The sequence below is a fragment of the Myotis yumanensis genome, unplaced genomic scaffold (assembly GCF_028538775.1).
Source record: "Myotis yumanensis isolate MYYU_CA2020_CCGP unplaced genomic scaffold, mMyoYum1.0.hap1 SCAF_7, whole genome shotgun sequence".
NCBI classification, from domain to species: domain Eukaryota; kingdom Metazoa; phylum Chordata; class Mammalia; order Chiroptera; family Vespertilionidae; genus Myotis; species Myotis yumanensis.
In genome coordinates, this window is record NW_027223758.1 from 50,752,602 (window position 1) to 50,779,913 (window position 27,312).

General features: G+C 38.2%; 1 protein-coding gene across 5 annotated transcripts in view; it reads right to left on the bottom strand.

Annotated features, from left to right (window-relative positions):
* NETO1 (neuropilin and tolloid like 1) overlaps positions 1-27,312 on the bottom strand; it is a 99,835-nt gene that overhangs the window by 66,200 nt on the left and 6,323 nt on the right. For all 5 annotated transcript variants that reach the window (XM_070420458.1, XM_070420459.1, XM_070420457.1 and 2 more), the window contains exon 4: positions 24,065-24,313. In XM_070420458.1, coding sequence (XP_070276559.1) covers positions 24,065-24,313 — 249 coding nt within the window. The remainder of the gene's footprint in view (positions 1-24,064; positions 24,314-27,312) is intronic.

The window sequence follows — 27,312 nt, forward strand, 5'->3', positions numbered from 1 at the left end:
TCCAAGGAAAGTGAGACTTTCGGTACAAAGAAAGATGGGTGATTTGTAAGAGACCAGAGTGCAAGTTTCAGAGATCAGTCCAGCCCCCGGATCTTCATACTCGATGGAAGTCAAGGACAAAGTAATGAAAGATGTAGTATAGCTTTATCATTTCCTCCTATGGTGGATGAACTCATGCACAGAATTGAGGCAACCACCGCATGGGTGAGGAAGCAGCCCCCCAGGAGACAGGATCAGCAGTGCTGTGTGGGAGGGGGTGAGAATGGAAACAGGGCTGCTGGTTTGGTACATTTCCACATGCTCAGCATCCTGGACAGTATTCACACACCCAGAACTAGATTGTCAGCCAGGTGTGAACTTCAGCAACATCAGCAGCTCTACCTGTGTCTTCAGCAACCACTGTCCTCTCACTATGATTAGGCACAGGAAGGGACTGGGGACCTCTAAACCAGGATCCCAAGCAAGAATTAGAAAAATGACAAAAACAATGACAAAAATGCTTGCAGCTCTCCACGAGCAGATAGAATATTGTTTTCCGTGACAGACTTCAGGATGGGTGGGGAGGAGGTGGATTTCACCAGGTAGAAACAAGGCATAAGAAAACCAGTCTTCAGTCGGATGCCTCGTGGAGCCAAATCTTACATGAAGAAGTGACACAATACCAATGTTAACCCCGACCCCCCAGGACTCGGCTCTGCCCCTCACATTCCAGCACCTATCCTCTTTATCCTCAGTCACATTATTCATTTTACAGACAAGATTCCTGAAAGATTATTCAGCACGTATGGGCTCCAGCTGCTCAAGTTGATTCACTACTTTGTTCTCTGCAGGTAGGCTGCGAGCGGGTCTGACTTTTATTTATCTTCAGTGCCTAGCACATAAATAAATAAATACATGACTGATGAGCTAGGTAACAGCTTTAACATTCCTGCTGGCTGCCCCATGTGCTTATTGTTAAATTTTGATGCAATGTCAAATACTAGTGTGTTGTCATTTTTAGAAAATTAAGTTAAAATGTCGTCCCTAAACTTTATTTTTAAAATTATTTTGCAATATCCTAGAAATCTCAGTGTGACTCAAAATATTTCTAGGAAGAACATTATTGTTTGCAATTGTTAAGACCTGTCAGGTTTGAAATTAGAGTAATTTGTACCACTGCCATAAAGATCAAATTTCTTTCAGGACAATATAAATACCTCGGATTTTATTCATTTACATTTACTATTCAGGAAGAGTCACTTCTATTATTATAGAAGTGCCCATTAATTATATTGCAAAAGAAATTAGGAAATAGTCAAATAGTCTTCTTTGGGCTTTTATTAACGCATACACTACAATAAGCAGATCTTATAACTGTCTCTTGAGCTTCTGGAAACATCTGGCAGCTGATGTGTCTAAGTCTTGTTACACAACATCTTCTGGCTTCTTAGCATCATCTAAGGAATTGAAATGTGACCAGACTAGCCTTATGTATTCTGCTGGCTGCTCACACTTGTACAGGCTGTTAGTGGTTCGCAGCTAACATACTGTTTATTATAATTCAGTTTTTTATTTAAAAATTTATAGTTTTGGTGTTTGCATACATATTTTGCTCTTATAGCAGTGTAATAAAAAGCTGTTTTTATTAGTGCTGTATTTTTACTAGCAAGTGCTGTCATTCCATTCTTTTTTTTTTTTTAATCTTCACCTGAGGATATTTTTCCCATTGATTTTTAGAGAGAGTGGAAGGGAGAGGGAGAGACAGAGAGGAACACCGATATGAGAGAGACACATCGATAGGTTGCCTCTAGCATGCCCCAGACCAGGTCCGGGAGCCTGCAACGGAGGTACATGCCCTTGACCAGAATCGAACTCGGGACCTTTCAGTCCACAGGCTAACGTTCTATCCACTGAGCCAAACCAGATAGGGCTCATTCTATTTTTTATGTGTAATGTATAATCCTGGTTACTTGAAACGTAAATAAAATGAACAAAAGTTACAAATGCTCTTGGATACTCAGAATATCATTTAATGGAAATAATTGTTACTAATTTAAAGATTTTAAAAATATTTATTCTGCTTTATTTTCTCTGATCATCAACAGCGGTTCTCAACCTGTGGGTCGTGACCCCTTTGGGGGTCGAACAACCCTTTCACAGGGGTCGCCTAAGACCACCGGAAAACACATATATAATTACATATTGTTTTTGTGATTAATCACTATGCTTTAATTATGTTCAATTTGTAACAATGAAATTGGGGGTCACCACAATATGAGGAACTGTATTAAAGGGTCGCGGCATTAGGAAGGTTGAGAACCACTGACTTATAATCATATTGATCCTAAAAGACCCATGGTAGATGCTATGTAAGAAACAGCCTCAGATCAAGGAAGTAAAGCCTACGAATATTTAGCACATCCACAGGAAACTGTACAAAATGAAGTACAATGCTAATAACTACTGCCAGATCTAGGGGGAAGGCTATAGGAATTTCAAGCAAAATCCCAAGGTGGGAAGACTTGAGGAAGAACCATTCTATGATTGAAGTAGAACATTTTCTCTCAATAAGGTAAAATGCAGGAAGAACTGTACTTTTGATGATTAATGGTAATGAATCTGACAAAAATATGGCAAAGGGTGGTAAAAATTATTGCAGAGAAAAAAAATTTGCTATTTTGTCACTTTCCTCCCCTAATTTTTCCCCTCTGATGGCTATGGAAACCACCAAGTAAGTTTTGATATATAAAATCAAGAGAGGGAAAAATAAGGCAAAAATAATCATTTAATTGAATAATTGGTTCAATCAAAACAGGGAATTTGCAGATTGTATTTAGTTCATGATGAAAATGCCCACTAGAAATATTTTTCTGCCCAGGAGACAGATCTCGCTATGCTTGATGCTAAAATGTCCACTAAAGACTCAAGTATTTACATTGAATCTAGAGAAAAATAATGGTTACAATAAACAATGTACCAAAATTTTCCATGTCTCACATTTTAAATTGTCACAGTAAACCAATATGTTTGATACTGTCATCCCCACTTCATAGGCGAGAGATCTGAAGGTCACCAAAGGCCACATGTGGACACAGGGATGGAGCAGGATTATGACCAAACCCTCTGAGGTCAGATACATTTCCCTGAACTACAGGGTATATTTTGCTGCAGCAAAGTCTTCAGAAAACCAGCTAAAAGAATCTGAATATGTTGTTAACTTTATACCAGATTTTTAGCATTTAATACTAACCATGTCCACATAAGTACAGTCTATGCTACACAATATAACACAGAAAAACATATTTGAGCCCAAGCTCCAACCTCATTTTTAAGTTACATGTTATATTAAAAAGCTGATCAACTATTCCTAACATTCATTTATTTGGGATTAATATAGAAGTAGTGAAAATAATTTAGTTTCAAATCCATAACACTATTGTTCAGATCATCATGAAGTTGGAGCTAGAGGAAATTGATGTGTTGTAATTCATTAATTATGTATTTATGTTTAGTCCTGAAATCATCTCCAAATTTTTCATTGATTAGAGAAATAAAATACTATCTTGCATTTTTACTGGCATATTATTTGGGCAAAAATATGACACATATATGGTAATTGCCAGGCACGGTGATAAGGAAAAAATTGGGCACAATTTCTGGGCTAAAGAAACTACAGTATGCTGGGTGGGGATGGGGTGAAGTTACCACTAACATTATAATAGAACAATCATGAAGGCTGGAGTAGGAACTGCCTCACAGAGGAGAGTTGTCTGCACCTGAGTTTTAAGTCAGGAGTTGGAACTTGCTAACTGGAAGAACTTTCTTGGTGGACCAAACAGCATTTTCAGTGGCACAAATGGTGGATTGGGTGTTGTTAGTGCATGTCAAGACACTTGAGATCAAAGTGCTGGCACTGGAGCATCCAGGAATGAGGCTGAAGGAGGGACATCCCAAAGTGCTCTGCACATCCTGCTAAAGATCTTAGATTTCTCTGCTGGAAGCAAAGAGCCACCAGTAGATTAGTTTGATTAGGCCAGCATCATGATCAGGTGTGGATTTTAGGAAGCCCGCTCTAGTAGATGTTTGGCTATTATGGGAGGGGCAATTCTAAAGTAGGAACACAAGTTAAAAATCTGTTTACTAACTCAGGTAAGACATTAGGAGGGGCTGAAGTTAGTGCTGAGGTAGAAAAAAATAAGGCAGAGATTCAAGAAATAATTGAAAGCACTTCTGAAGGATGTAGGGGTTGAGAGTGAACAATGAAATACAGAAGGAAGGAAATACTGATATTCTAGAACTTGAAGGGGAAATGAGACACGCAAGTGAAAACAGCAGTAGGTTGAGAAATAAATGGGTGAGGAGGAGGTAGTCCTTGAAGTATTTGCATCCTTATGTTGACACTGTGGCTCATGTTTGGGACACAAATATGACTCACAGTTACTTCCTTTTGAATCTCACAGTTTAGTGGGAGAAAAAGTTATGTAAACAGATAATTATGATACAATGAGAAAGGGCAGCAGGTCACACTCACACAAACAGGGATAACACTTAGAGGAAAAGGTTCTTCTTGGCCTGGAGAGAAGAAGAGTGAACATAAAAAGGAGAGAAATAACCTGGGGGCAGTATTTAGAAATGCAGAAATAGTAAGGATGTGAGGATGAAGGTGTTAGGTAACATTACCAAAGTAATTGCTTCTCAACATATGTGTATTAAGTTAATATGTTGCACACCTTAAACTTACACAATGTTACATATCTCAATAAAAATAAGTAAATAAGTACACAAATGTTTATCAAATTGACCAGGGAGCCAGAATGATCTCCATAAACATCAGATAGCATTATGGCCCTCTCACATTTCTAACCTTTCAACAAAACCTTACTATGTTGTGAAGATTGAAATTAACATTGCTTACATCATACAATGTCCTGCATGGTTTGGTTCTGCTCCCTCATTTCCTCATCCTCGGCCATCCCTGGATCTCAACTGTGTCATGCTGCTTCCTCACCTCTGAGACTTGCACAGGCTTCATCACTGGCTAGAATGCTCCTTTTTCGTGGCCAGCCCATGATTCACCTTCCTTTTTGCATAGTTGAGCCGTCACCCTCAACTCAAAGCTTCTTTTTCAGCAAAGTCATTTCATAAATGAGGTCAGGTCCACTTGTCATATACTTTTGATAACATCATATTCCTCTCCTTTATCCTACTTACTTGCTGCCACTCATTAACATTTACGATGTGTTTTTTCAGACCTGTAACTAGACAGTTAAGGTCTTTAACACTAAAGTTCATATTTGTCTGAGTTATCACTGGACCCCCAGTGCCTGGCACAGTGGAACCTCAGAGCAAATGTGCAACACTTGCTTGATTAATTAAGGTACAAATCAATGAATGTGTTGAGAAAGATTCCAGGCAGGAGAAACATATGAAAAAACACAGAATATTATAATTGTAGATAGTTTTATATGAATGGCAGACTTGTGTCAAAAGGAGAGTGGTGGAGGACTGCTGAAAATACAGACAGGAATCAGATTGGTAAGGCCCTAATTGCCATGATAACTAATGGTATACTGAGCTACTGAATGCTTTCTTTGGGGAATGCATACAATTTGACTTTTGTTCCATATAAATGGCTACAATGGGTTAGATAAATGGGGAACAGGTGTCTGACTGAGAGGAGGCAGACTATTATACTTGACTGGATGAGACATATTGAGGATCAGAAGGAGAATAATGTGAGTAAGAATGGAGAAAAGGAGAAGAATAGGAGAAGTTTTAAGGATGTTGGTTCATAATGATTTAGTGAGTGATGAAGACACAGTGAATAAGAAAGAGAAAATCAAATATATGATGTTGACTTGAATTTCTGAGTGAACAATGGTGCTATCCATCAATAACAAATAGAACACAGGAAAAGACTTGGGCTTGGGGAACATTTCAGTATGTGGTGTTCACCTGGGGATATGGAGCCCATGAGTTCAAGGTTGGGCATCATAAACATGTCTAGAGTGCATCTTGGAGATTCCTAGTAAGTAGTTCTGAATATAGAACTGGATTTCCAGAGGAAGTAGAGTAAGATGAAGGGAGAAAACTCCAAGTGGTTAGCAAACGATCATTGCAGTAGTCAGCAAAGTAAAAACTGAGTCAAAGTATTGTTCTTCCTTATGAATATAGCTGTGACTAAATTTATCATTTTAATTTTCATAGAAAATACTGCAGAGGAGGTAAGAGCAAGAGTTTAGGGTCAAACTGCATAGGATTTAAATTTTTCTGCTCTAATTTGCAAACTGGGTGACCTTAGGTAAGTTTTTAACTTTTCTAAGCTCCCATTTTTTCTTTCTAACATACAAAACAGTTTTACACCTAAATGGTTCACTAGGCTTATCTCTATGGGTTTCAAAGAGAAATAATCTTACTTTACTCCCAACTGCAGGTTTGACTGATGGAGAATTTCCTTTCTCTGTCCTTGGATGAGAGCTTCGGAGGATCCAGTAGCGTTTCAATTTCTTATTATGACCATTAAGACTTACTGTCAGATATTTCTGCTGTTTGAAATCTGATAGTTTCACATCACCAAACATCTCCCTCCCTCATCTCCATCCCTATCCGTGTCTCTATGGGACCTTGTGGAGGGAAAAGGGAGGCAAGCCGATCTTTCTTTCTAGTTCCCTTATCTGTCTCATCTTTTGTAACCACCTGTTTGAAGAACAGATTAAAGGGAAAGAAACAAACTGTTGTATGTTTAGCGGATGATATTTGTATTTACCGCTTGACTATTGATGAATCACCACCTGAGTGGCAGGCATTTAAATAATGGTTCTCACACAAAGTTCTATGAGCAGTTCAGATTCTTCTTCCCTGACCCATTCTCTTTGACTGACATCTTGAGACAATTCCTGGGACCACAAGGTTTTAGCTCCTTGGTAGTCCACCTGGCTGTGCAGTGATCACTAGACCCACAGAAAACATATTCATTCTTGCTGCCCCAAGATATAGGAGTGGACTCTTGCCACATACTCCACTGCCCTCACAGGCCACTCCATCCAGACTCTAGGCCAGACGTGGGCAAACCACGGCCCGTGGGCCAGATCCGGCCAGTTTGAAATGAATAAAACTAAAAAAAAAAAGACCGTACCCTTTTATGTAATGATGTTTACTTTGAATTTATATTAGTTCACACAAACACTCCATCCATGCTTTTGTTCCGGCCCTCCGGTCCAGTTTAAGAACCCATTGTGGCCCTCGAGTCAAAAAGTTTGCCCACCCCTGCTCTAGGCCATGAAATTCTTTAAGTAAGAAGCATTCAGCATTCCTCTTGCTTGCATATGCTTCTGAACCCCAGGGCATAGATGAACCAAGAATCATCTGGTTGCACTGCTCCAGGGCTTCTGGGTAGGAGATGGTCTGGCTCCACTGTCAGCAGAAACCCACCTTTTTTCAAGACTGGTTTTCTAGAGAATCCCTAGCCAGGAGAAAAAATGCTCCTATCTGAAGACTTTGTGAATTTTCAGTTTTTATTTAATAAAGGCTGTTGGGAAGCTGAGGGTGAAATTTGAAGCACAAGCTTAATCCCTGAAGTTCAATATGACTATACCTAACTGCTGTCTTTATACTTTAGGATTACTTTTGCCTATTTGTCTCAATTGTAGCTTATTCTACTAGATTTCCAGTTGGTAGGCAAAATTACATCCTATTATATTCATAGAAATGCTTAAGATTTTAAGGATGTTGTAGAGGTTAAAGGCAACAGTGCATGAAGGACCTAAATTGATGTTGCTTATTGTTATTTTTCTACAGTTCCACAAAGCATTGATGACCACATGACCTTTAACAAATTTAAACTTCCATTATTATAATGTCAAAAGAAAGTAAATACAAGAAATGATCATTTTATTGCAGAGCTATGTAAAGAACTGGAAATTAAGGGAAAGGTCTGCTGAGTGTACCAAGGTGAAGATTCTGAATCTGTCTTCCCCCAATTTGAATAAGAAGCAGCCATGTAGAATTTAGAGTTAGAAAGAGTGGGTGTAGTTATTAGCTTCTCCAGGTGTTAGTCATATCAATGTGTATAAAGCACTTTGCTCTGCTCTAGACTGAATGCATGTGTCTCCCCAAATTCATAACTTGACAACCTAATCCCCTAGGTACTGGTATTTGGAGGTGCAGTCTTTAGGAGGTGATTAGATCATGAAGGCAGAGCCCTCATAAAAGAGACTAGTGTCCTTATAAAGGAAGCCCCAGGGCGCTGCCTTCCTCTCCCACTATGTGAAGTCAGAGGGAGGAGACATCATCTGTGACCCAGGAAGATGACCCTCACCTGACACTGAACCTGCCAGTGCCTTGACCTTGGGCCACTCCTCCTCCAGAACAGTGAGACATAGATTCCTGTTGTCAGGAAGCCACTCAGCCTATGTTATTTTGTTATAGTAGCCCAAACAAACTAAGACATGCTCCAAAGTTCAAATCACTCTCCTATAAAACCAGGCAACAGGGAAAACAATTCAATTTTGTGTTGAAAAATCAAGTGATCCATGTTTTTATAGATTTTTTTTGTTTAAATGGAATAGTGAGTGATTCTACAATTTTAGCCTTGGGTGACATCAAGCTCTGCTTAGTCCAAGTGGAGGCCTAAACGTGTGAAGGACTTGCCCAAGGTCACATGGCCAGTTCTTAATTCAGGGCCCATCGCACCACACTGTTCTGTAAGTGCCTTGAAGGTGAGATAACTTTCATTGCAGCAGAACACCTCAAATCTCTTTAAAATGCCTACTTTTATTTCTTGTCATAAAAAAAGGATAGATTCTCCCTAAGGTATACGGAGAGAATGGAACTACAAAGGTATTCACATCAAAGAAATAGAAAAGGGGAAAAGGCTAATTTTTCTGAGGCTCCAACATTCAAGCACAATTAAGAAAGGTATTATTGTTTTTAATTCAACCACAGCTCTTTCAATTCACCATGGTGATTATATGTGTCTATTTGTCTCCTACTCCTGCAGGATAGACAGTCTCTGTTCTGTTAGTTCCAGTGCCTGACACATAGCAGGTGCTCAATGAGCATCCAGTTAATGAAGGCATGGAGCCTATGAGTAAAGGATTTTGCAAAGTTCTTGTACTCAGAAGTCTCTATCTCTCCATCATTTATCCCATTGCCTAGAAGTATAACCTCCATATCTTTTTCTTTTAAGATGAGCAGGCTTTTCAGTTCTTGAGATTCATCATTAAAAATGCAGATTGCCTTAGCTGAGGGGAATAACATTCCTCATCAGCTAAAAGTCCTCCTCAGTAGAGATTGGATTATAGGATCGTTCTCCAGTCAAGACACTGGCTCAGAATAAAAATCTGCATGAAAGGACTCTAAGGTGAGTACTGAAGATGGAGGAGGGAGAGAAACATGGTGGATGGGAGTGGGAAGGTGCAAGCATGGAAGATATTGGTAGGCTATACACAGCTCCCTCCATGTCTGCCTACACTAGTTTGCCTCTTATTCTCATGTATGCATTCTTGGTATAGCAACATTCAATTGCTACATGTAGGCAGTTATTGGACCAAGACTCAGAAACCATCACACATATGATCAGAGTGCTAATTAAAGATACACAAACACCCCAAGAAACAAATCTTTGAGTGTCGGTCAAACATTTCATATTTCAAGAATCAATCTTCCAATAATCTGAGCAATAGGGGTAGGATTATTGAGAATAATTTAGAAAGTCTGGTAGTACCCTAGAGAAATTTTCCACAAATATGCATTATATAACTTCAAAAGAAGTTTGAGTTTGTTCCAACAGCAAATTCAGAAGTAAAGAGGGGAGGGAGGAAGAAAAAAGGAAGCTTCTTAAAAATTCTACTCTGGCATTAAACCAATAATATAGATAGAAGACTGTGGCTAATTTAAATTAAGGAAGGTAATCTTCCTGGTGAGGTCAGTGTTTGCTTTGGGAATTCAAAGTTGAATGATTGACACTAGTTAGGATCACAAACATATAGTACTGACAAGCTCTGTGGGCACCAGGTAGAGCAGATGCATGGTGACTACCCAAACAGGTGGCTATAAGGCTGTTGGCTACCTCTCCTGGAATGCCCACTAGCCACATAGTTCCAGGTTCTGTATCAACTATTTTCCAAAGAATAGAGCCCCTTCCTCACAACATAAATTTGAGGTACCACTGCTGTTTGATATGTAACTATCGGCAAGCTCATCTAGCTGGTCATCCAGGGGATGGAGTGGAAGGTTTGGGAGGTGAGGGCTAAAGCTGGGTTTACAAAAGGGCTTAGAAGAGTTTGGGGTAAGGGAGAGGAACACAATATTTGGAGGGATAGAAAATATTTAAATAAAACATCTTAGAAATTTGCTTTTTGAAATAACTACCTAATCCAGCTCCTGGAGAATCCTTCAGCAAATCCACATTTGTATCAATGATGTTGCTACTATATTTGTGTGTTGGTGTGGTGGGATGCAATGGTTTCTGAGATCAGTCTATACATGGGCCCAAACTGAAAAAAGATACTGCAAAGGATCCTAAGAAAACAGGTTACACACACTATCTTCCTTCATCCTTGCAAAACTGGACTGAACATTTAATACAGCAAGCACTTGACAGACCAGAAGTCTAGAACTCAGAATGGTAAAAGGTTTTGTTTTAATTAATAGCTGGACAGTGTCCTAAAAATACAGCTAAAAGGTAGGCTCACTTTACTTCCCAAATTTGTGTTCTTTCAGCCAAGGGGCTTCCATGCTTCCCAAACCTAAAGGCTTAGCTTCAGCTGGCTGCTCTAAAGCTGTGTTCATTTCACGCTGTCTCATGGCCCTCTCACCTGTAACACCAGCTAAAACGAGGGGCCAAAGCACTTTGACATTCAAGGTCAAGAACATGTGGTTAAGAGAAAAGACCTTGAGCTCTTTTAAAATTTAAGGAGAGGGTAAAGCTCGATTGATGCTATTTTTTCTGCTTAGTGAAATGATTAAAACATATATAGCAAACTTTCCGAGGTGGGAAGGAAGGTATTTTTATTGCACTTGCAAATTTGCTCTAAGTTTGAAATTATTTCTGAAATTAATTTTTAAAAAGTCCACAGAAACTGAAAGTAATATCTATAGGTAGATATATTAAAAATGAAGATGCTGAGGGTCCACTATTACTTGAGCATTTGAAATTGTCATTCATTTTTTTAACTGGTTGACAACATACAGATTATGTGAATTAATCATTTTCTATGGCAAATGCATATTAGGTACTTTAAAATATGAATATTATTTTATAGTTTTAAAGTTGATTCATAAGATGTAAGTTATAAGCAATGATATTATCATCATTATTATTGATTACTAATGTTGATGACTAAGATGATGGTGATGATGCCAATGATGAAAGTAAAATATTGTAATTAAGATCTTAAAAATTCAGAGGAATTTTTTTTGCTTAATTATGACATAAAATGTTATAGCATTAAATTCTAGAATTACTGAAAACATCTCAAAGCTCAACAATAAAATCACAAAGGGCAGGAAAAAGCCCTCAATCAAATAGGTAATGACTTGTTGACAGTGTAGCATAATACTAAATATATATACTTCCTGTGCTCAAATCTCAGCTTTGCTAGGGAGATGATGTTGAGCACAGCATTTAAACAGTTTGTCTATTTTTTGAAAATCCAAAATAAGATTGGCAATGATATAGCTCATGGGTGAGCTGTAACATCAAATTAGATAATGCTTGCTAAGTGCTCAGAACAATGTCTGGCATGTAATAAGAACTCAATAATTCATTGTTTTTAATGAGACGACTATCTTATTATGAGATTGTAGAAAGCAGGAATCAAATATACAGGAAGCTCTGCCAGAACAGATTCTGCATCTCAATTATTTTCATATTTCAGCATGCAAGGTAGAATCTGGAACAACTGCAGGTCAAAAATCATTTGTGGGTGTTGAGTGAACCTATGAAATAATGAATCAAAGATTTTGACTGATATCAGGGAATATAATCTCATGTGAGAAGTAATACCAGTATTTTGACTGTATCTTCATGGAGAAAAATTCATAATGATATTTGTGAAGTGCTGATCTCATGAGGATACTGAAAACTCGAAGAGAGTAAGTAAATATCTGTTGCCAAAAGTCATACAATAAGAATGTTTCAAAGTCAGAATTTGAATTTAGACAATCTGGCACTATGGCCAATGCTTCATCATGTTTCATGAAACTATGCATTTTCACACACACACACCTTACATGAAACTATAAAAGTATGAGAAAAATAGGTTTATGCAGAGACAAAAACAAAAAACTGAAGACCTATCCAAATAGACCATAGCAGTGATTAGGCATATTGCCAATATTCACTGAAGGGAACTGAGTGTCTTCCAGTATATTTTAAAGGAAAGGCCTAAATTACACTCTTTTAATTGAATGTGTATTATAAATTATGGCCTCAAATGATTAGTGATTTTTTTTCTGATGAAGAAATACAGGTTACATTTAACATAATTTGAAACCACTGAAAAACTTTTCTAGAACATGGGTACGTCATAGGCATAAAAGAATATTTCAGCCACAGATAATGAGAAGGCCACACAGAATCACATTCTTAGAACAATTTTACCTTAGCTTAGGTTAACAGAAAGTTGAGCTTTATTGTCACTGCTTTGTAATCTAGAACAGAACATATAAATTGTTTTTAGAAGAAAAAAATTGTATCCTATTCAAGCTAGATAGTGGAAAGATCAGCACAATGAACTAAATGTCAACTTTGGACATTTTATGCAGGAAACTAAATACCCTATTTTTCATATAATTGCTACATGTCTCCTATATTAAGGGCTCACAAATAGTTCAGATGAAAAAGGTATCTGGATTTTTTTCTGGAAAATGGAAGAATGTAAGAAACAAAAACAGAGGCTGTCAGAGTCAACAGGTGCAATGTAGAGCCTGGAGATTCAGCAGCCTGGAGGAGTAGTGAGTGGCAGGTAGCAGAGGCACACTGCCTGGGAGTAATCAAGGAATGAGATACACAACCCTTGCTTCAGTGAGTGAAAGGAGCTAGGAAGGGAAGGGTGGCAGGCAGAAAACAGCAAGAATCCAAGAGGATAATGAACAGAATGGGCAAAATGGAAATTACTAGTATATAAAAGGAAAAGTAGTTAAAAGTAAAATAAGTACGGTTGTAGATATTTTAAATGATCTTTCTTTGGAATTGGATACAAATATTATTTCAAAATGAGGTAGTAGGAGGAGAAGGGGGGATAAATGGGGCTGGAAGGAGACTTGATTTGGGGTAGTGAACACATAATACAATATACAGATGATGTACTATAGAATTGTACCCCTGAAGCCTATGTAATTTTATTAACCAATGTCACTCCAATAAATTCAACAAAAATGATTATTAAGAGAAAGTAATATACATGTGCAAAAAAGCTAGAAGTAATGTTACCAGTTAACTAATTATCTACACCAGCAGGTCTCTCTACCAGTATGATTCATTTTAAGTCTTTGGAAACCCTCTATTTCAGACTTCACTTATCATTGCCATGACAACCCTTTGCTAGTTCATCAGCACAGCACTGACCATTCTACAAATTCTCCTCTGTCTGCCACCAGATCTCCTAAAGGAAATACACTTTCCTTTCCGAGGGCACCAGCAAGCATAATAGAGTCTGGGGATGTTTTAAGGTAGCATTGATTTCTCTCTGAATCACTCAGCGAAACTCCTTGGGGCTTTGAAGTGAAAATTTCAGAAGAAAAGTTTCCAGGGAATAGAAGTCTTCTGATTTGGGCTATGATCGATAGGGAACAAAATAGAAGTGACATATTTATGACTAATATATTCTCCTGCTGAAACAAGTCAAGTTTAAGTCTTTTGTGGGTAACTGCCCTGCTGATTGTGAAGAGTCCTGTTACATTATAATCACTCTGTGATTCTCGTGGTTGTCTAGTCAAAGTGAAGTGTCTGAAAGTATTCGGAGAGGGAAAATGCCATAAGGATGTACTGAAGCAGAATTTCAAGCAAGTCAGCATAGCTGTGGAATGGTGGGAAGCTAGCCAACTGAGCAAGCAAGAACCCACAGCAGAGCTCTTTGGAAACAAAGGCATCAGGCAAATATGCCATGAAGAGGGAGAGGCTTAAAGAATGCCAGGTTCTACAAATAGCTACTGTTGCTACAAACAAAAATACCACCACCCCATGCACATCTTTGGAAAGAATTGCAAGTTGTTATTCTGTTGTGGTTGTGGACATATTTATGCATAAAGATGATGTTCAAATAAAACAAATTTTATATACACACACACACACACACACACACACACACATATCCTATATAATAAAAGGCTAATATGCAAATAGATAGAATGGTGGAACAACCGGCCGCTACGATGTGCACTGACCACCAAGGGGCAGACACTCAACACAGGAGCTGTCCCCTGGTGGTCAGTGTGCTCCCACAGGGGGAACGCCACTCAGCCAGAAGCCAGGTTTACAGCTGGCAAGTGCAGCGGCGGTGGTTGGAGCCTCTCCCCCCTCCTCAGCAGCACTCCCATGGGGAGTGGGCCTAAGCTGTCAGTCAGACATCCCCTGAGGGCTCCCAGACTGTGAGAGGGCGTAAGCTGGGCTGAGGGATTCCCCCTGAGTGCACGAATTTCATGCACCACACCTCTAGTATATGGGGGGGGGTGATAGAGATAGAGTATTAATTTATGCATAGGAAAGTCCAGCTAAGTGTACTAGGCATCCTGCATTTGGGTCTGAGTTAAAATCAAGGTTTTTTAGGATTTTATTTCTTTTTTGGAGGCTCTAGGTGAGAATCCATCTCTTGGTTTTTCTAACTTAGAGGCTGTCCACATTCCTTGGCTCCTGAGCCCCTTCCATCTTCAAAGGCAACAGTGACCATTTGAGTCTTTCTCTTGGTGCACCATTCTGACACTGACTCTTCTGCCTGCATCTTCCACATTAAAAGAGCCTCATAATACCATTGAGTACACCTTGATCATCCAGAATAAACTCTGTAGCTTAGGGTCAGCTGATCAGCAATCTTAATTCAACCCACAGTCTTCCTTTTCTTTTGCCATATAACACAACATATGCACAGGTTCCAGACTTTCAGATGGAGACATCTGCATGGATCACTTTTCTTCCACCACAGTTCAAAACTGGGGCCCATAGAGATTCAAGTCCCTCCAACAAGCAAAATACATTCACTCCATCCCAGGTGCCCAAAAGCCTCAACCTATTTCAGCATCAACTCAAAGTCCAAATGCCATCAGTCCCACATCTCAATGTCTACAGTATCTAAATCAGGTACGGATGAGGCATTGGGTATAATACATTCTGAAGGCCAAGTTCTCTCTACCTATGAAGCTAATTCAAGAAATATCTTAGCTGTTCCCAAAACAAGATGATGGAAAGGCATAGAATACTAACATTTACAGATATTTCTGTACAAAAAAAAAGAGAAAGTAAAAGAAAAAATAAACCTACAGGTCCCAAGAAATTTTGAAATCCAGATGGAAAATTCCACTTCCAGGTACCAAAATCTGTATTTGTCTCCTATTGCTGCTGTAACAAATTACTATGAACTTAGTGGATTTAAACAATGCTGATTTTTTTTAAATCTTATAGTTCTGATGTCAGATATATAAAATGGGCCCCACTGCGTTAAAATCAATATGTTGGTAAGGCTGTGTTCCCCTCTGGAGGCTCTAGATGAAAACCCATTCCTTGCCTTTTCAAGTGTCTACCAGCTCCCCACATTCCTTGGCTTGTGGACTCTTCCTCCACCTTCAGAGCTAGAAATAGTCATCAGAATCTTTCTTAGATCACATACTCTGACTCTGACTTTCTGTCCCTCCTTTGCACACTGAAGGACTTTTGTGGTTACATTGGGCCCTCCCAGATCATCTAAATTCATCTCCCTATGCTAAAGTCAGCTGATTGGCATCCTTAACCCAACCTACTGTCTTAATTTCCCATTGCCATGTAACCTAATATATTCAAATTCCAGGTCATAGACATATTTTTGTTGTTGGTGTCTACTACACCTAGTTTCTCTCTTCTTATAGTCTATGAAGTCATTGTAGGGAAGGCGGGGTCTTTTACATACTGTATTGCTGCAGTGTTAGCCTAGTAGATCAATAAACATTTGTTGAATAAATGTAAGCAGCAAATACACCCTCGTGGAAATTAAGTTATTCTGTGCATTCATATAAGAATAGTTACATAGCTATAATGGCATACAAATTCTAAAACAGGAAAACATTTTCAGTCAAGGAAATAACCGTGTGAGTGGTTTTCCTAATAATTCCTTGATTTATTTTGCACATAAATAAAATAATAATAAGCCTCAAGCTATCTATAAATTGCTATGAAAGAAAAATTTTCTAAAAATTGAAAAGGCCAGATAATATTTTCTTAGGCAAAATATATAGGATATTTACAGTTCAAAAAGCATAGTTTGAAAAGCATACTTCTTGAATATACAATAAGTTAAACCTCAGAGTTTTCTAAAAGATTTACCAAGACAACGAAAAATGACAGAAATAAACAAGTGAATGAAAAATGAAGGTAGAGCATAGGCATTATTTCCCTTTTGAACAATTTATGTGGAGTGGATTCTGGTCCTTTGATATGGGGACTACTGTGTAATTGGGTGCAGAGGTGATGCTATGATTGACTGAAGCGTGACCTTGGCTAGTTCATAAGACACCATGCAATTTAGTAAACAGGACTCAGTTCCGGGTATAGATACAAATATGATTTGTTCCAAGGTTTCTGAATGAGGGTGGTATCAGCCCTTCTCTCCCCTTCCACTGAGAGTCTTTAATGCACACAACTGTACAGCAGAGCCAGAGAGAGGGATGGTGTTGGTGACTGGAAGCAACTAACATCACAGAAAAAAGTCAGAGTTATGTGAAATTGTGAGGGGTCTAGGAGGAACAAATGATTGTTTCCCTTTAAGTGTTTAGCATGGTTTCAAGTCATGAGACCATGATGCACAACTGACCATGTCAGTAACAGCAGAAATTTGAGAAGCACAGGAAATGAGTCACAGAGTTCATGAAGGCTCAGTGGGACTGCAAAGGCAGAATTTTACATTAGAGGTGGAGAGAGGGGAGATTGGTCTATGTAAATTGAGAGACATTTCAGACAACATGGAATAGGTGAATTTTTAAATTCATACACCAGTGAATGATAAAATGTAGGTGATATAGTATTATCCCTTAATTAAATTCTTAATGTAACTGTACCAACAGTACTTGCAATATGTGATGTAATTAAAGTCGTGATTTCTACCCTTTCTAGAAGGCAAATCAGCACAGTGGTTACATAACTGATGTACAGGGAGTAGCTTAACTTCTACAGAGTTCACGAATCCAGGCTACTCATCTTCTCTAGACCTGTGATTTCCTTATCTTTAACAAGTTGAAGGAGATGAACTCAAAGGTCTCTTTCTGCTCTAAAGAAAATATGCATCTACAGTGGAAATACACCCGAGACTCTCTGTGGTCTAGTTCCAGATACACCATATTAAAAAACGTGCAGTCCAGCAATTAACCACTAAATAAATAGAAACACATCAAAACACGTCTCCACCTCTGCAGGACACAGATGAGGAAGGCATTCTTTCTGTGCAGGAAACTTCTTAAAAATCTTCCTTCCCCTTTGCTACTGCTTTCAATATTCTCTGCACAGATGGGAGCTAATCCTGGAAATTTTCTCTCCCACTCTCAGCATCTCATCTCTCCTGAACACCCACCTAGACCAACAGCATTCTCTCCTCTCTCTCTCTCTCTCTCTCTCTCTCTCTCTCTCTCTCCCCCTCCCTCCCTCTTTTTTCTTCCTGAGCTCTCTATTGGATACATTAGATCAGCCAAGTCAAGGGCTGGCAGAATGAGAGTAAGGGATCGATGAAATTGCCCTCACGTGGTTCCTATTAGACGTTGATAAATTTGTCCCTCCATGACTCAATGTTTTAACTTTATTTCTTGGAAAATTTGCCTCAAGAAGACATGTGACTTTGCCTCATACATTTTCCTTTTGTCAGCCAATGCTGGAGCTGAAATTAAAATATTTTGGGTCTGTAGTGTAAATATAACAGAAGGACAACAAACTATCTGATCCAAATTTCTTCAATATTATATTTCTATATGAAAAGCAAATAAAGTCCTTCTTTTCACCTTAGCCTCTCAAACCTTTTATACTTTCATCTTTAGAGCAAAATCCAAATGAAACTTCAGTTGTTGAAATACAGATGTATGCATATTTTTTCTTATTTACCAGAGCATATATCAAAACTCTGATTATCTAGACAAGAACATTTAGGAACTTTCAGCATGGTTAACACACATGCATTTACATTTTAGATCAAAAGGAAAAGTATTGCATTGAATAATTACAATTGCATCAAATCCATGGCAATATTTTACCTAAATAATAGATTTTATTTCATATGCATAGAAATCTTTTTTAAACTCTCAATTTAAAACATTGCACTGCAGTGTGTTCTCTCCATTGCTTTGAAGCCTGTCAGACGGAGTTTGAGAGGAGGCTAGGAACTGGTCAGAATGTTCCTAAAACACTTTGAGCTCCTCAGATGAAAGGTGCTATTTAAGTACAAAGTAGCATCAGAAATTAAACTAATTTAACAACTCCACTCATTTCCATGCCAAGACCTAACTCAACCTCACCTATTGGGTGCTTTGAGGCATAATCCTTACATTAAATTTCTCCAATAAGGGTGTTATAACTTTGTTTCCTAAAACTAGTTCAGAAGACATATCATCCAAAAAGGAAGACTCCATAAACATCAATGCTATATCTGTACATGGCAAAAAAAAAAAAAAAATCTCTCTATTAGGGAGTAGAAAACAAGTTGAACAAATGATATGTATTTCTAAAGTGATTGAAAGGGTTACTCTCCCCCTGAGTGGACAGCATCCCAGATGTTTTTCTTTAATATTGAACAAAGTCCCTGGTAATAGCCACTGGACTGAGGGTGGGTAGGAAGCTACTGCTTCATGTTTTCTCAGTAGTTTATATTTTCTATTGGAAAAAAAAATGAGGTTTGGAAGCAGCTGGCTAGAGGGGAAACTCAAAGTTGTTCTTTGAGTAAAAAAAAAGAACTGTGGACTATGGAGAAATGATATACACCCATCTAAAAATTCATTTAAATACAACCTAAGAACCAGGAGGTCAGGGTTCAATTCCCAGTCAGGGCATTTGCCCACTTGCCCTACTGGCTCAATCCCCAGTAGGGGGTATGCAGGAGGCAGCTGATCAATGATTATCTCTCATCGTTGATGTTTTTATCTCTCTCTCCCTCTCCCTTCCTCTCTGAAATGAATAAAAATCTATATTAAAAAATAAAATTATCTACTATAGTATTTTTTATCCTAAATAATTTTATTTACACAAGTAATACTAAATTTATGGTCTCTTTTTTCAAAAATTAAAGCATTATTGATCATGCAGATAAATTTTCAATCTACCTCTATCTTAGTCCCTTCAAACAAGTTAACAACAGGAAGACAAACAATGCAATAAAAAAATATGGGCATAGGACCTAAATAGACACTTCTCCTAAGTAGACATACAGATGGCTAAGAGACATATGCAAAAATGTTCAAGGTCACTCATTAATCATCAGAGAGATACAAATTAAAATGACAATGAGGTACCACCTCACATCTGTCAGAATGGCTATCATCAACAAATCAACAAATGACAAGTGCTGGCAAGGATGTGGAGAAGAGGGAAACCTTGTACACTGCTGGTAGGAATGCAGACTGGTACAGCCACTGTGGAAAACAGTATGGGGTTTCCTCAAAAAATTAAAAATGGGACTTCCATTTGACCCAATGATCCCACTTCTAGGACTATATCCTAAGAAACCAGAAACACCAATCAGAAAGGATATATGCACCCCTATGTTCATAGCAATGCAATTTACAACAGCTAAGTTCTGGAAACAACCCAAGTACCCATCAGTAGATGAGTGGATGAAAAAGCTGTGGTACATTTACACCATGGAATACTATGCAGCAATAAAAAAAGAAGGATCTCTTACTCTTTGAGACAGCATGGAGGGATCTGGAGAGTATTATGCTAAGTGAAATAAGTCAGTCAAAGATAAGTATTACATGATCTCACTCATATGTGGAATCTAATGAACAAAATAAACTAATGAACAAAATAGATCCAGAGACATAGAAGCATGGGAAAGACTGATAAATCTCAGAAGGAAGGGGGCGTGGAGAGTGATTAACTGGGAACTTATATGCATATATGCATAGCCCATGGACACAAACAATGGTGTGGGGAAGGTGTAGAAGGGGTGGCTGTGGGTAAAAGGGGTGGGAGGGGAGGGACATCTGCAATACTTTCAACAATAAAGATGAGAAAACAACTGTATTCTATTACTGTGAGCACTTTTATATGTTTTCTTATTTAATTACCGGTGGGTTATCAATTTTTCCAGGATGTAACTTTTAACATTTTCAGTAATCCTGAATTCATGTCTGTTCTCAGGAGTGGGAGAGTGTACTGTTGAGGAGACATCACAACACAACTCTGTCTACACAGGAAGAAGAAAGCTTTTTCCTACACGTTCACCCGGGAGCCTCCTGCCAAGGCTCTGGGCCCCTGGACCCTTCCTTAAAGCTCACCCTAGTCCTTTAGTTCTGCACACCCAGGATCTACCAGCTGACTTCTGACCATCGCTCAATCTCACTATCCTTCAGAAATCCTAGATGATTCATCACTGCACTGTGGACCCCGGTAATGACTCTATCCAAAAATCACCACAATTCCTGAAATAAATGGGGAATCATCAGAATGAGTCAGGAGATACAGGAAGAGCCCCTGCAAGAGTATTTCCATGGCATCCTCGCTGGCTCTGCCCTTCTACCCTCCACACCCAGTTAGCTACTTCCCACTGAGGCAATCCAGGAGCCAGAGATGGAAGGATATTGTGCGTTTTTTAAGTTGAGTAGAGAAGAAAGTCAAAGAGACTTTCTTTGACTTTATTAAGATATTAAGAATCAGAAACAACTTTTGCGATGAGGGCTGATACAAATTAGTGTCCTGGATAGGCAAGATAAACACTGAAGACTGGACAGGGGAACCAACACATGCAGAGTGAGACACAAAGCACCATTTACAAAAATGACACCAATTATGGAGACGAATCAAGCATTGTGGCTGGATGCTACTAAATAAGTGTGTCATCTAAGCCTCAATTGGATTCCACATGCACCATCAACCTTCTGATTTTAATGTGTATACCCAGGTATGTTTGCTCATAAGGAAAACTGAGCCTTGTGATTCTGAGAATTCTTAATGTTTATAGGTGTGAACATGTATGTGTATGTGTATATGTGAATATATGTATAAGCATATAGTCAGTCTCATTAGCTTGGTTAATGTGATTCATCCCTGTGGTGGGAGTATTCTCAGTGTGCTGACATCATGAGACTATAAGGTTAGGGTCCAGATTGAGACTGTAGTAAATTCATAAAATTAATAAAACCACCTGGCATTCCCACAGCTATTTCTGCTTTGACATATTTTATGACTGCCATCGGAAATAACTATAACCCCCACAGGGAGGCTTAGACCCAATGAAACAAACTTAAGAAAGAGTGACATCATATAGATATTAGTTTTGCATATCAGGGGACACTTGCTATCTTAATAATCTGTACCAAAACTCCTTTGCTTTTAAAGAACATGCGATCAAATTAATGAAATGAATAACTACAATGGTTGAGATCTTATAGGAAGTGAATAAATTCATCAATACATATTGGTTGACAAGCAATTTGTCTTCAAACTAATCCTATGAGGTGGTTGATATTACCCTGACTTTAAAAATAAAAACATTGAGGCATAGAATGTTAAGGATTCGGTGCAAAGTTTATAGCAAACAAGAAACAAAAGAGGCAGGACAGGAAGCCAGAACTGGTTCCAAGCCTCACAGCCAGGCTGGTGTCAGGTCTCCAGGTGACCAACATACAGCCCCTCCCCTCCAGTGTGCGGGGCCACTTGGGTGCCCCAGTGATGTCATCCATGCCTTATACATTCATGAAGTTGACTTTAGGATCTCCCCTGTCAGTTTCCCCAATCCCTACTTCAAGCCTACCACCACCAAGAGAAAATTAAGCCAGATTAAACCAAACCTGCCTGACTCCCTATTCCCAAAATGCTGTCTCAATTATCATCCATCCCTGGCCTCTCCCTGTTTCATTAACTAATTGGCTTCCTCAATACTGCCTCTTTATGGAATGCACTGTGGATTATTGTGCCATGAGGCAATGGCCTGGGCCTGTAGACCATCAACTTCCACTGCCATGGAGGTGTTACAAACTTCCTCCTGACAGTCCCCCTCTTGTCTCATAGGCCCAATGTCTGCTTCCGTATATGAGAGTGAAAATCAAGCCTAGGCCAATCCTTAATGCTTCCTTAATTTCATGAATCCATTTGTCATGTTCCCTCATGATTCAGTTGTTCCTGGTAATGAAATTTCCTTCTCTTGATGAAGTGAGGCACCTCTAAAGTAACAAGGAGTTAAGAACAATATCCTGGGATCCACGTGGCTGCTCTCAACCTAGGGAGGTGGCTGAGCTGCACCCTTCATGGGCGTCTCCAGGAGAGCCAGAAAGGTAGGCTGCATTGCTTATGTTGATAGACTATGTGAATTGAGCCTCCCTTCTTTATGAAACCACAATTTTAAATCCTTGACATTATTCCCAGGACCACCGATTCCAGGGCTAAAATATAACTGGTAAAAGCCACCATACCATACACAGCTATCTTTAGGCCCTGGTTACACTCAAAATGATCAGTTAAGGAAATATATAATTCCATTTACAACTCTAGCATGAATAAAATCATCTGAATCTCTGGACCTTTTGGGAATACATCAAAATAATTTGAGTGCCACATATAAAATAGCCATGATTTCTGTAAACGATATAATATTAGCAAAACATAATTAAAGCCACAATCTCCTAGTGATCTTATGAAAATACTCCTAATGTTTAAGGTAAATATACATGGTACAGGTAATATCTGACTTATTTAACATAAATTATACTATCGTAGTGAAAGTCATCATTAATTTTATATTATTTTTAAAATTGTAGTGCTTGAACTGAGCATCCAAGCCCTGCTCTGAAGAAATATAGGACAGAATCTGCAACAAAGTTTACATATATTCTAATTCCATCTATTGTCTGTTATAACCTAGGTAAAATAATATGTATTAACTGAAAAAATAATGCAATTATATATAAATAATGTGCTTCATGTAATTTGATCTATTTTTCCATTAAAAGAAATACCTTCTGTTCATCAAATCTCAAGTTGCTTTAGCCTGATGTTCTTGAAGTTTAAAAATGTGATTACCAGTTTTTTCTTGTACTAAATGATAACTCATCATAAAGTGAGCCAGTCAACATCACAGAGCCTTTTTAACATTAGCAGGTTAAAAGGAGAATTGACATAAAATTCACAATTACATAATTACAGATAATGACTGCCAGGCCTTGCAAATGAACAGTTGGCTGCCCTGGGTCTCAGTTTTCCTTTCATCCCAACACTTAGGGATTTGCATTTCTATAAAGAGATTAGACTGCTTTATACTAAGATCCATTTGCTTTAAAAAATTATAGTTTTCAGAACAAATGAATTTTTATTCAAATTCTCCAGTGATCGTTTTGATGGATACATTTTACAATACTACAATTGCCTTTTCGAGTTTATTGGGATTTAATGTGTAATTAGTTTCCTTATTACAGATTGTCTCTGAAATTACACATCTCAGCATAATGGAAGTCCATTTAATAAAATGTTGCTGATGACCATCCAGACCCCTGAATCACACTGCACTTTACTTCTGATGTAGGCTTAAGGAAAACTTATTTTCCTTTCAGAATTTATAAAATGAAAAGAGAGAACATTATAGGTTTGATTTTAAATAGAACTGCAAAATTCCTTGAAAAATTATAGAGTTATCTTACAAAAGTTCTTGTACTAGGAAGATATTTAACTAAGAAAGAAAAAGATATAAGGAAAAAAGATTTTACTTACCAGGTGTGAAATTGTATCGAGCTGAAAATCCCATAGATTCCAGCTCGCCATCAGCAAAAAATTTAATCCACAGAAATCTTCCACTGGATTTTATTGTAGGTGGATTTTGTTTTCCACAAAAACGTCCAATTATTGGAGAAAACCCAAAAGGTCCATCTCGAACTTCAATATGATCAAATTTGCACTCCCAAGATGGTTCAATAGAGTACTTTTCATCGAAATAAAGTTCAATGCACTGTCTTGGGGCCGCTGGAAAATAGAAAAATTATATCTAGAAGGCCCTTCTGAAACCTTTAATTTGATTTTTCTGACTCTACTTCAGATTTTGTCTGCACATCTATCAAACTTTGAGCATGAGACACGTGGAAAGACAAAGCCAGCATGCTATCCTTAGCTTTGAAAGTAATATTTCCATAAAAAAGTCTAAGAGATTATCCTTAGACATCACACAAAATATTATCCTGATATCAAATGACCATTTTGATGTCCAACACAGAAGTCAAAAATATCACAATGTTTTTGTGAAAGGCTGCTAACACAGATTTAGAAAGACCGATTTCTGTCACGTTTTCCGTATTTTCTGCACTACCCAGTTTTAAGGTCAGATGCCACTTGAGAGTGGTGTGGCACAGAGTTATACAACCATTCAAATAGTCCCAATCAGATGGCCCAGATAATATCAACATGAGTGTCCAAGGCAATGAAGAACAATCTTTCTTTGAATACAAATCTTACCTTATCACTCTCAGGTTCAAACTTACTCAGTAACCTTCTTAACATTTCCAGTAAACTGATCACAACAAGACATAGGATCCTTAAGGTTACTCTCCAGCCCACACTTCTAGTGTCTCCTTACTTTGTGTGCAACCCAAGCTCAGTTCTCTTCAGCCAAGCCTTTTTTTTTTTTTTTTTTTTTTTTTGAGATAACACACTCTGGGCTTTAATGTATTTTCCCACTTTCTTGAGTATTTAAATACCTCCAATTTGTTAACTCCCATTAATACAGGCAAATCTCGTTTAAAGGAAATCTCTCTAAACCTACTCACTAAAGACAAGACCATATCTATTGACCTTTTTCCAGCACTCCGCACAGTGCTTGTCAGTGAGGACTTCTCAAAAAAAATCTTTGTTGGTGATTTGTACATGAGCTTCTAATCTCCATAAATGCGTTTACAGCTCTCTAAGCCATAGTGCACAGACTTCTAGGGCAGCTCTAGAAACCTCCGAGGGGGTGCATTTACTAGTTCCCTTTTATTCTTCCCTTGTGACGTCCACACAATTCCAAATGCAGGCATTCTCGACCGATACTCAGCCAAGATACCCCAGAACAGCCAGAACAGTTGTTGAAATAGCCACACACATCTTTCTTAGTTTGTAAACAGCTGTTGACTGGAGTCCTCTGAGTGCTTCTGACCCTCTTCAGGGACCAAGCCCCTCCAGACACTCGAAAGTTAACTCCTGGCTCAGCCAGGACTGCTTCTCACGTGACCAGAAATCATTCTGAATGACTGCTGTTCACACCACACTGGTTCTTAGATATGTATTGAATATCACCCTTGATGGCTTAAAAATTAAAGCTTTGCATGCATGGATGTAAAAAATTGATGTAGACTTGAGATACATGATGAATTGGAAATTAGAGACTTATAAAATAAAAACGTAATCTTGATGCTTTCCAAAGATAAAATTGAAGCTTAATTGGATAAAGGTCAATGCATGTTAAAAGACTATTTTTTGGATGATTTTTAATCTCTAAAATTGTTTCTGAGTCTTTGGACATTTACAAGTAAAATCAAGAATAGTTCTCTCTACCACTAATGTGTATTACATAGGTCAGCAAATATAGTATCTACCATAACAGATTTGAGGAAATATCAATGCTTTTTTTAAATCTGCAAATTGGAAAATATTATAAGGAATTACCTGGAAAACCACGTTTTCCCCCCTGAAGTCTAATAACAAAAAAGCAAATGCTGAAGAAACGACCTATTCATGTAGTAGCATCAAAGTGCCAATAGAACGTATCTGTTTATCTCTTCCTTGATAATCCAGTATCAGTTTTATGAGGAAACAAACTGTCAGAATAAAGGATATTTCTTTTAGAAATAAATAACATATGCTTAGGGAAAGGGAAAGCTAATTTAGCTAAAACTCTTATCAATCAACATAAATCCATGTATTGTCCCTATTGGGAAATACTGTTCATCTAACATGAATGCATTTATTTGTACCTTCATCTTCATTGTTGCTTAATTTCTGTCCAAAATGGATGAATCAACCTCTCAATGTTCCTTCAGGAAACATGCTATCATGCAGCATTGGGTAGACCACATCATATATGGACAACTCATTTTCTTTGGTCCAGAATGTTGAAGTTAACTACACACACACACACATCTGAAATTCCACTAATTAAATTTTAGAAAGTAGTAACATAACTTTAAAAAAATAAGTGTGTCATATTGTTTTGTGGCAGATGAAAATTTTAATAATTATAGTGCATGTAAACCATGTGGAACTCTCTAGATCCAACTCCATAAACTTTCATTTCCATTTTCTTTCCTTTCAAATCTCTCAAGTCACAGCTGTCTTTCACAGTCAAACTCTCTATAAGCCATTTTTGATCTGAAATAGCTTCCTTTTCAAGAGGTCTTAACCTCTTTGGACATGTTGAGAACTATGATAAATACTACACATTTATATAGACTATTGCCTCCAATTTGAGGGAGTTTTAGGACATCCTGAAATCCATAAAAAGGACCTTTCCTTCCGTGATTGAAACTCCACCTGCATTGATTACAACTTATCTTTTTTAAAAATATTTTTTATTGATTTCAGAGAGGAAGGGAGAGGGAGAGAGAGATAGAAATGGAGACATCAATGATGAGAAAGAATCATTAATTTGCTGCCTCCCGAACACCCCACACTGGGGATCAAGCCTGCAACCCAGGCTGGTGCTCAGATTTGGAATCAAACCATGACCTCCTGGTTCATAGGTCAACACTCAACCACTGAGCCAAGCCAGCTGGGCACAACTTATCTTCTACCATTTGCAACAGCATGGATAGAGCTGGAGAGCATTATGCTAAGTGAAATAAGCCAGTCAGAGAAAGATAAATATCACATGATCTCACTCATTTGTGGAATATAATGAACAAAGTAAACGGATGAACAAAAACAGATCCAGAGACAGAGAAGCATCTATCAGACCCTTAAACCTCAGAGGGAAGGTAGGGGAGTGTGGGGGG